The 11,662-nt window shown below is 37.5% G+C and overlaps 1 protein-coding gene across 1 annotated transcript; it reads left to right on the top strand.

Moving 5' to 3' along the window:
• The first annotated feature begins 2 nt into the window (after window positions 1-2).
• LOC109055775 (protein mono-ADP-ribosyltransferase PARP10-like) lies at window positions 3-10,800 on the top strand. The gene is made up of 11 exons (XM_042775928.1): window positions 3-86; window positions 771-946; window positions 1,067-1,309; window positions 2,154-2,384; window positions 2,460-3,433; window positions 4,423-4,635; window positions 4,723-4,846; window positions 5,955-6,905; window positions 7,974-8,107; window positions 8,336-8,510; window positions 10,209-10,800. The coding sequence occupies exons 2-11, from the start codon at window positions 772-774 to the stop codon at window positions 10,505-10,507; spliced, it is 3,519 nt and encodes a 1,172-aa protein (XP_042631862.1). The 5' UTR covers window positions 3-86; window position 771; the 3' UTR covers window positions 10,508-10,800.
• The last annotated feature ends 862 nt before the right edge of the window (window positions 10,801-11,662 follow it).

Genomic DNA, 11,662 nt, shown 5'->3' with positions numbered 1-11,662 from the left:
AGTGTTTTCCTCGCGCTGTCACGTGTGTCAGGAGTGTGTCGAAGCCGGAAGTAGTGAGTGCGTCACTGCAGCGCTGCATGTTTCAGGTGAGCCTGCTTTATTTAGCTTTCAGTACGCTCTTATTATACAACAATGCTTCTAACTCGTTCGTGCACGGTGTATAATGCTCTTCGTATTATGAATATTAATGTGTTACTGTCTGTTATGATCCAGCCTCACCCTTTCAGTTTCTCTTTGTCGGCATTGGGTTTATTACTGTTTATTATTACGCGACACAACGTTTATAACATCCAGTTACCAAGCATATCTATTTCTTATTACTTATAATTTCTAATTTTATTTCTAATTACTATCTATCTATCTATCTATCTATCTATCTATCTATCTATCTATCTATCTATCTATCTATCTATCTATCTATCTATCAAATATCTGTATATTACAAGACACAGGATTTCTGTTTATAACAAGATTATAACATCCAGTTACTAACTATTGGTATCTGTCTATCTATTGTTCAGCTTATGCACAACTTTGTAAAATAAATGTAAATGTATTGTAGTAATATATAAACAATCCCCAAAGATGCACTGAACCATAGATAGGTGCAACACCCCACAGACACAACAATAAAACAGTTTCACCATCTGATTTGATTGATTTGAGTTGATTTTAGGGCTGTAGCCGCACACAAGGCTTTGCTGGACGTGGGGCAGGTGTGTCAGTTACTCTCAACTTCACACTTCATGAGTGTTTTTGTGTTTTGCCAGAATGGCTGAGCGCAGCCTGGACGAGCGGAGTTTGGAGGTTCTGGATATTCCTGAGGATTTGGACGATGAGTTTCTCTCTCTTTACTTTGATAACAAGCGGCGCTCTGGAGGAGGGAGCGTGGTCTCTTTGGAGAGACGTGGAAAGCATGCACTGGTGGTTTTTGAAGACGTGGAAAGTAAAAAATGACATTAAAAATACAATAAATAGATTAAAAATACATTATATTAAAAAATGAAGACATACAAAGACAGTATTGCAAGCAAAACTCTTAAAGAAATTGTTTGTTTCACACTAGCTGCTGTCAGAGTTGTCTCCAAGACGCACGTGCTTCAGAATAACACACTGACGGTGCGGAGGAAACCTCCAAAGGACCCTGGAAAACTGCTGCTGAAGGGACTCAACCCACACACTTCACTGGACTATGTGGAGCTTTATATAGAAAATGTTACTGGGATGGATTGTGAAACAGACTTCATCCTGTATCCATCTCCGAACAAGGACTTGGTTCTAGTACATCTAAAAAACCCTTCAGGCAAAGGTTTGTAGCTCATCGGTACATCGACATGACATACACAAAATACACTTCAACCACATTTAAGAATGTATAAGTGTCTTTAAACATCACACCAGGTGGTGTTTGTTTGAATAAAGTATAGCACAAGCTAGTTTTCAAGCAAAACGCTTCACTAAAAGTGTCTTCGAGAGATAAACACCAGATAGACTGATCTACTGACATTTTGTGGTTGTCAGATGTTAGTGTGTTTCTCTGCAGCTGCGGTTCGTCTGATAGGACACCCGAGTGAACATGATGCATCCACTAAAACAGCCAATGATTAAACTTCAAACACAGATTTTATGAAAAGAAACTCATACTTATATTCAGCAAGGATGCATTTTAATGCTCAAAGTACATCTAGAATGTTACAGAAAATCTGTTTCAAATAAATGCTGTTATTCTGGACTTTCTATTCTTTAAAGAATCATTAAAATATGGAGCGGCACAACTGTTTTCAGCATTGATAATAATAATCAGAAATGTTTCTCGAGCAGCAAATTGGCATATTATACTGATTTCTGAAGGATTATGTGACACTGAAGACTGGAGGAATGATGCTGAAAATTCAGCTTTGCATCACAGGAATAAAATAGATTTTAAAATGCACAAGTACCACTATGTTAGTTCTGAGAAAAGTTTTGAGCACTCAGTCTCTTGGTTTGATATTTTGTATCATTACTACATTTTTAAGTGTGCAAGGGCCGCTCTATCAGTCATTTTAGCGTTTACACAAAATGTAGAACCATTTCAAATAAATTCACACATGAGTGTATGATAACAATCTGCTTGTTTTAAACGTTCTGTCATTGTCTGCGTGACTCCACAGATTTCCAGATGCTTCAAGACGAGGTTTCCAAGAAGCCTCTAAACGAAGCACAGGTCACTCTGGAGCAGGTCGAATCCACAGACTCTATTTTGGTGGCCAATCTGTCTCCTGCGCTCACAGAGGACGTGCTGGAGCTCTACTTCGGGAGCAGCCGTGCAGGAGGCGCTGACGTCCTGGCGGTACACATGCTAGCGAATGGCCGTGCGAAAGTTTCTTTCAAGGATGTGAAATGTAAGCCAGGGTGTCTTTCTTTAGCCAGTCTCTCTGTGTCTGTTCTGAATCTCAACTGAGTGTTTTCTTTCACAGCTGTGGACTGCGTTCTCCAGAAATCCCATCATTTGGAAGGGACAGATTTAGTAGTGGAGCCATACTTTGATTTCTTGCATGATCAGTCGTCTGTGAGTGCTCAAGATGAACAAGGAACATTGACGGATGGGGTCCAATCACAGACGGTCTCACCCCAAAGTCCGACTGGTTCTGTCCCAGAGGCAAGCATCCGTTTAGGACACAATGCTGCCACAAGTTTAACGAATACAACTACTGCGTCTGCTCCTGAGCCGTCTGTCCAGAAGGAATGCGTTAGCTTCATATCCGTGCTCGACGCCACTAAACATCATCTGCTCAGTTTGAGCAATTTGCTCCAAACCTTTAAAAAGGGTCACTCCAAATTCGATGTCAGTCTAGCAAAAGACGGCGTCCACGTCAAAGGTCCTGACCAGATCGAGGTGGAAAGACTTAAAAACGAAGTTCTGCAGTTCCTGACCGGTGTTGTGGAGGACCATCTGACGTATGACAAGCTCAAAGCTGAGTTTCTCGGACGGGAGGATGTTCAAAAGAGGCTGAGTTTGTCTTTGAGAAGTGTACCTTCGACCTACAGTGTGTCAGGCTGCACGGTCACTGTAACGTCTCCGTCCCGCGGCGCCGCCAAACAGGCACAAGATTTACTAGAGTCCCAGATCTCAGAGTTCACTGTGCCCTTAGACAAAGAGTGCGAGAGCGTGCTCTGCTCAGAGGACTGGTCTGACTTCCTGGTGTCTCTGGACTTCTGCAGCGCTAAACTGTCCGACGCCGGTGGAGTGATTACTGCGGTCACCCTGACAGGGATGGAGAAGGACAATCAGGAGAAGATGGTAGCGTTTCTCAGCACACCACACCAGAAGGAGATCGTCCTGTCTATGGAGCCAGGAATGCTCAAGTTCCTGCAACTCCATCATCAAGGTCTTCTGGCGGACATGGGAGAGGTCATCCTGTTCCCACTGGAGACTGGAGATGGACTGAGTGTTAGTTACTGAGTTTGCTTTCATTTGACTTATGTTCACTACTGATCAAAAGTTTGGGGTCAGTAAGGTTTAGTTTTGTTTTGAGTGAATGAGCTTCTTCAGCAAGGATGCATTAAACAGTTACAGTATAGGCAAGTAATGTTACAAAAGATTTCCATTTCAAATAATTGCTGTTCTTATCCAGATTTATAATAATAATAATTTATAATAAGAAGAAATGTTTCCTGAGAAGTAAATCAGCATGTTGGAATGATTTCTTGAGGATCATGTGACACTGAAGACTGGAGTGAAAATCAGCTTCGCATCACAGGAATAAATTACAATTTTAAATAGATTCAAATAGAAAACAATTATTTTAAATTGTAATAATATTTCACAATATTACTGCTGTAGTTTGATCAAATAAATGCAGCCTTGACGAGCACAGGTTCATAAAACCCAAACATCTTCCTGACCTCAAACCTCTGAATGCTGAATTGCAGAATTTGATTTACAATTTAACTGTAAATTTAAATGTGATTTAATAGTAGAATTTATTGAAGTTGTTCGCAGATCATGTTTAAAAGTATTTTAACGTTCATACATAATTCGTTTTAGTACATAAGATGAGAAATAATGATATTTAATAGGATAAAGTTGTACTGAATTGCTCATTTTGTAGAAAAGAATTAACAAATAAAATTAAGAATTATAAAATTCTAATTTAATATTTAAAATATAATAATATAAATGTGTAATATTTAATATAATACAATTTAATTTAATTAATTTGTAGAGCAAAAACCAGGTCTAAGGTTGAAAAACAGCGTGATTGCATGGGAGGGTGATATTGTCGAAATATATTTCATATAATATAATTGTTTTTGTAATGTAATCATTTCCATTTTAGTGTATTGTCATTTTTATCAGTCTTGAACTGAACTGAGAACTATGTCATTGTGTTTAAATGTCTTCTTTGTGGTTAATCAGTCTCTTAATTTCTCTGGCAGATTCAGGGAGAATCGAATGTGTGCCAGTCGGCGGCAGAGTTATTAAGTGCTATTATCGGCTCAGTCTTTACAAAGACCATTGTGGTGACCAAGCCTGGCATTTCTCGCTTCCTGCTGGAGGAGGAGGGTGTCAACATACTGGCAGAGATGACAGCAAAGTTCGAAGTCTATATCGACATGGCCAAAGTGCACTGGGAGCCGCTAGAAGATGATGTAACGTATCCAGCCTTGTTGTCTGTCCTGATGTTTCTCATATACTCAGTAATACTTTAGGGTTGACTGTTTCTGTGCTTTCCACAGGACATACTGGAGCTGGCATGGAAAATGACAACCTGTCAGAACTTCCAGAGAGGTTTCTCTGCAAATTCCGTTCAGGACTTCACTGCTGACGTAACGAATGGACGTACTGATGCAAATACTTCAGGTCATTATAGATCCGAGACCCTTTAATTCCATTTCTTTTCTGAAGGAAATACAATACAATGATTTAGGGCCCTATGAGTTCTGCAACGTGGAAAACGCAGACGGAATCACGGAATCCAATCATAAAAATGGAATTTACTGTTTAACACGGAATGTCACGGAATTTGTCAAAGCTGGGATGAATTATTTAAAAGTAGATCACTACACTTAAATCAAATAGTGATATGGTCTAGTATCTGTAAATATTAAGCAGCAAAAGACTATTTAAATATGAATCCTGCATGTTCTGTGTGTCTCTGTGTGACTGAAAGGCGCAGACGCACGGTTTTGTTTACTACACACACTGAAGCGCGTGTGACGCTCGCTGTAATTTCACTAGATAAATACATGAGCAACTTCTCCAGAACTGCTCTGAGAGTCACTTCGTGAGACTTTTACCATTGCATTTGAGTAAAACTATCATCATGTCATATACACTCAGAAATTTAAAGTTCCTCATGGCAGCCTGTCAAAATAAAAGTTCGGTTTAACTTGAAGAAATTGTGTCAGAAATACATTAATTAAATTTTTTTAAGGAATAACCACCTTATATTTCTTCCATGTTTTAATTTGTATAGTAAACCCCCTTTGATTGCCAAAACATGAAGAGTTTAACTTTCATTTGATTAAAAAATCAATTAATTTCATGTTTTATGCCTTCTTTTGATAACCAGAGAAATTTAAAAACACAACACAGAATTTCTGAAAAAACTGAACTTTTCATAGCGTTATTGTAAAAATAATTTGTGTTATGCATTCAAATAATTAGACATGCTTAAACAGAATTGTGCAACAATAAAAACAGAGTGTGAGGGGGAAAAAAATTAAATATATAGGGCCCTAAAAATGTCATTTTTGTTTAACGTAATAAATCAATGTTAAATTGTGTAAGTTGCATGATTTAAATTAATTAGGCATGCTTTGTTCCATTTAAAAAGGAGTCCAGAAAAATGATATGGGAAAAACGCAATTTGGGAAAAAATAAAACATATCAAAGGGCCCTAAATACAATGGTAATCCGTTGATTTTTGTTGAATCCCAATGGTTACCGAATGTTTTCTGTCACTCAGCTCGTATTGAAGAGGCTAAGAAGATCTTGGCAGGCATTGGCAGTGATTTGAACCCCCAACCTTCAAGTTTAGGAGCCACAGACATTGAATCTGTAGATCTGTATTCAGAAAAGAGCCAAGATACCTTAGAGGTGACAGAAGAACAGGACGACCAACCCCAATCACTGCAGACCCATGACCTCCAGAGCTCCTCTGCATCATTGAACGCCTGCAGCCTCGACGAAGACGCAAGCTTCTTGCTGGCCATTCAGATGTCAATGGAGCTCTACCAAAGATCTGACGAAGAGGACATCCAGAAAGCTCTAGAACTGTCCAGGAGCGACTCCATGCCAAACCAGGAGAACACGCAGCTGGAGAGAGCGTATGAAATGTCCTTGGAAGACGCCATCAAGTCAGCTAACAAAGCCGAGATCTGTGTGTTTGCTAACTACAACCATGATCTTGTCAGGGTGGACATCGCATTGGGCAAGAAGGTAGTTCTGAGACAGTGTGAGGAGAAGGTCGAGAGCAAGAGCCTGCGGAAACTGTCCTCCCATCAGAAGAGATGCATAGAGCTCATTAAGAGGAAGCATGCGGTCGAGATCAGCATCCAGGGCACCACCGCCGTCCTCTCCGGCTTTCAAGAGTACGTCTCTGAGGCCGTGATAGACCTGAAGAACGTCCTGAGGAGGACAGAGAACATGATGACGGATGCTGAAATCGTGAAGACCGTACAGTGGGTGTGGTACGAGCAGGGCTCCCCCTCGAAGGCCATCCCGTACCCGCCGGATGCCACGGTGTTCATTGAGAACGCTTGGAAGATGAAGCAGAAGAAGACTGATATTCTCTTCAACAATCAGCCGTACAGCATTGACCTCGAGAAGATGGAGGAGCACAGTTTGGCATCCGGGAAATCTGTGCCTATTAAACGGAAGATGCTGAGCACAGAGGACTTGTACACGGATGCTGCAGGTACCAATTAAACTAGAAGTCGAAATCCTCCAAAATAATGAAATCCCCAAAAGGAGACTACACTGTTTCTGCTGTTGATGCCACACATTTTTTTTTTTTAGGCAAAATAGTTCTTCATAATATAAAAATCTTTTTCAAATAGTAACATGGACTTAATTGTAATATACAGCAGGTGCATCCATGCAATATGAATTTTATTTAATGCAGTACTTAATACTTAAGTACTTAATAAATAAAACAAATAATGTCCCATTGTACAAATTACTCATGATATGCCAATAAATTAGTGAAATTAACCTCAATTAAATATTACATTTTAGAAAATTTAAAAAATTAAGAATATTAAATTATGTTATGCAATTAACAAAATTAGTTCTGGATTATTATTATTGTCAGTTGATTTAAATATTTTAATACAATTAATTACACATGGTATGCTGATTAATTAGTCAAATTAATCACAATTAGTTGCATAAATCATTTTTTTTTTTTTAGAAAATCCCTCAAATTAAAATAATTTAAGAATATTAAAGTATCTAATATATTGAATAAAAATATATTTTAAAATGATTTAGTTTTTAGTTGTATTTAAAAAAGTACAATAAATAAATATTACAAAATAACTGTATATATAAAATATGTTTTAGTTTGGTCAGTTGTTTATTTGGTATTGTGAGTTGATCAAAAATGTATTACCATTAATATAATTAATTACCAATGATATGTTGATTAATTAGTCAAAACAATCACAATTAACTGCATAATTTGATATTTGTTGAGAAAGTCCCTCATATTAAAATAATTTCAGAATGTTAAAATATCCAATAATTTTTCTAATATCTAATAATTATCTAACAATTTATTTTTTGATTATTGAGTCAGCCAAAGGAAATCACAATGAAATGAATTGAAATGACTGGATTTCGACCTTGAAATTTGGCTGAGCATGTGACCACACCCTTTACCCTTTACAGGGGACTCTTTTTTTGTAATTAATGTGACAAATAGCCCTTATACTGTAGAAACCATAAAAGTGTACTGTATGTTTAGTTGATGTCTATTTTCCAGATGAAGATTGCAGTCTGCTGTCCAGCATGCCTGAAGCGTGTCCCGTAGATGAAGACTCTGATGAATTTCAGGATGTGGTCAAAGATTTCTATGACACCCTTCAGGACAACCACAACAAAATCAGAATCATTAAGGTACGATTTAACGCGGTCGCACACCTCGATGTCTGCCAGTGCATGTGTAATCCAGACAGCTTTTTTTCTGTAAGCAAGACATTAATCTTTCTTTTAGTTTTCAGAGTGAAAACCTGTGAGTTTAATACTACGTTTGGAATCAAAACTTTTGTACATTGAATTGTGGGAATGATTATCTGCTTTGGAAATGCCTGTGATTGGTCGCACTGACTCTGACGGTGTTTTCAGGTTGAAAAGCTGATGAATAAACTCCTGCATGAGCAGTACAGGCTGAAGAAGGTCAGTATTGAGCGCAGCTCCTCAGAGGCGCAGGTGGAGCGCACCCTCTACCACGGCACCAGTGAGACCAGCGTCAAGGAGATCTGCATTCACGGCTTCAACAGGAGCTTCTGTGGGAAAAACGGTACTGTGCTGTGGATCCGTCATACCCTTTACTGCATCACTGTTGGCATTGCTTATAGCAGGGCTGTTATAGTACACTACACTCACAACTAATACCAGAAACATTTTCGTTGTGAAATAAAAACAATTTATTTTCAGCTAGTTGCCAAGGCAACATTTCTCATTTTTTGTAGTTTAACTAAAAAGATTAAAACTAGGGCTGTCAAATGATTAATCACGATTAATCACATCCAAAATAAAAGTTTTGTTTACATACTATATGTATGTGTACAGGGTATATTTATTATGTATATATAAATACACACACATAAATTATATATTTAGAAAATATTTACATGTATATACATTTATATATTTATATTCTTATATTTTATATTATATATAAATATATTTAATATATAAACATAACATATTCTTCTTAAATATATACATGCATGTGTGTGTATTTTATATATACATAATAAATATACACAGTATACACACATATATTATGTAAACAAAACTTTTATTTTGGATGTGATTAATCGTGATTAATCATTTGACAGCCCTAATTAAAACTAATAGTTTGGGGACCAATTCTCACTATTAATTTACTGCTTATTAATAGTTATGAAGGTAGTTGTTAGGTTTAGGTATGGTGTGGATTAAGGAATCTAAAATATGATAATGCAGAATAAGGCATTAATATGTGCTTTATAAGTACTAATAAACAGCCAGTATGCTAGTAATATGCATGCTGATAGTGAGAAACGGTCCCTAAAGTAAAGTGTTACCAAACTAATAAATACAAATTAATAGAAAACTGTACAGACTTATTAAAAAAATTAAAAAAAGAAAGAAAAAAAGTCATAAAAATGACAACACAAACACAAAATGACTAAAAATCAGTGATACTAGAATAACATTGGCTCATACATAAGTTTGGGATTTGAAAAAGCAACGACTCAGGAATACCCTAGCAACCTCCCAGGACACCCTAGCAACCACCTAACAATGCCCCAGGCTAGAAGAAACTGAATAACAGCCCATTACAAACCACTCAGAGCACCTTAATAACCACCTAGCAATGCCCTTGCAAATGGATAGAAAGTTGTTACTCACCACTCAGAACATCCTGACAACAACTTAGCACAGGGTCTCCAGACTCGGTCCTGCAGAGTTTAGCTCTCCACACACCTGCCTGGAAGGTTCTAGTATGACTAGTAAGATATTAATTAGCTGGTTCATGTGTGTTTGATTAGGGTTGCAGCTAAACTCTGCAGGACACCGGCCCTCCAGGAGCGGGTTTGGAGACCCCTGACCTAGCGAGACATTACAAACCAGTCAGAACATCTTAGAAATGTGCTGCAAAACAGTGTACAAAACAATCGTAGCAAAATGGCAGCAGCTGGGTTTGAATGAAACGAGAGCGAGTCCGCGATACCAGGATGACATAAATAATTGTACACCATTTTGAATCAAATTTTAATATTTTATTAGTTAAACAAACGGAAAGCTTCCACCAAGAACAAAAATAGTTCATGCAAGAGTACAGCGCCGACTGCTGTTACCCGGATGAGTCTGTGTTATTAGCTTTTACAGGTTATTATCCAGCGATAACATACCTCTGAATGTCGCGACTGACCAATCAGAATCAAGTATTCCACAGAGCCGTGTAATAATGAACAATAATAAACACATCTTGTCTTCTCTCTCACAGCCACTGTGTACGGTCAGGGCGTGTATTTTGCGGTGAACGCCTCGCTGTCCGTGTCTGACACCTACTCCCCACCCAACGCAGACGGACACAAGTTTATTTTCGTGGCCAGAGTGCTGACCGGAGACTTCACCGTGGGCAAGTACGACTACAAAACCGCCCCGCTGAAGGAGAGCTCCGACGTTCCCGTCAGATACCACAGCGTGACGGATCAGATCAACACCCCGACGCTGTTCGTCATCTTCAACGACACGCAGGCTTACCCAGAGTACCTCATCACATGCAAGAAGATCTTCGGCTAATCATGCTTTCACATCGATAATGTCACAGCCAATCATCTCTAATCATCAAACCACACGCTTACTTCTCCGCTCACGTGTTTTTGTTTTGTCTAAACAGTAGTTGAGTGTTGTTTTCTTTTAATTTCATGAATAATATGATTCTTCTGTATTGTAAGTGACTGACAAAATGTTTTCATATTTTGGTGTGCTTTAATGATATTTTTTAAACAGATGTGTTCAGTGGTAACATGTTGACTGTCAGCTCATTAGTATTTTTGGTGTCAAAAAATAAAGTAAATAAATGCTGGAATGAAGTTATTATCTACAATGTTTTTATACAGTAGTAGCAGTATAAATACAGTAACAATGTTTACAATAGATAAGTGTTTATTTCTATTATTTAATTGTGCACTTGTCCTCGGATCCTCAATAATTGGCAACACCGATAACTTTTTAAAATCTAAATCGATGCACGTCTGAATACTTATATTTGTAGGTAACACTTTACAGTAATGTCACATCTGTTAACAATATTTAATGCAGTAACTAATGAGCAATACACTGTTACAGTAATAATCTTAGTTCACATAAAAATACAGCTGTTCTTTGTTAGTGCATGTTCGCTCAGGTCCATTACATAACATTATCAGATAAAAAAAAAATTAAATAATGTATTAGTAAATGTCAGAATCAACATTAACTAAGATTAATAAGTGCTTTTTCATTGTTAGTGGTCCTTAACAAATGGACTTGTATTGTAAAGTGTTACCTATTTTAATAAAATAATGTCACTAACAAAGAGTACCATTGTAATATGATATTTCATACTCCCAGCTATGGAGTTTTGTCCTCTGTAGGATATTATATGTGAGTGAATTTCTCTGATACATGTCACAGATGTAAGTCTGGATGTCTCCTTCTCCTTTGTTTAAAAACAGACATTAATTTAGTGATCAAATTTCACACCCTTATGGAAATATGATCATATTTTGTAAGGATCATTTAAAGCTGACTAATTTTTAAATGGTCATAAATCATTCTTTCAGGAAAATGTTATGGGGTTTCATATCAAAATATGATTTATTGTTATGAATCGGGACATTGATTTCATACACGTCCACTGTAGAGGACACCAGGACTAAAAGCGTGTTTATTACACATTTTGGGAGACATGAA

Source organism: Cyprinus carpio, chromosome A19 (assembly GCF_018340385.1).
Source record: "Cyprinus carpio isolate SPL01 chromosome A19, ASM1834038v1, whole genome shotgun sequence".
Taxonomy (NCBI): domain Eukaryota; kingdom Metazoa; phylum Chordata; class Actinopteri; order Cypriniformes; family Cyprinidae; genus Cyprinus; species Cyprinus carpio.
Note: the sequence above shows the minus strand (reverse complement) of the source record. Positions and strands in the feature narration are given on the sequence as shown.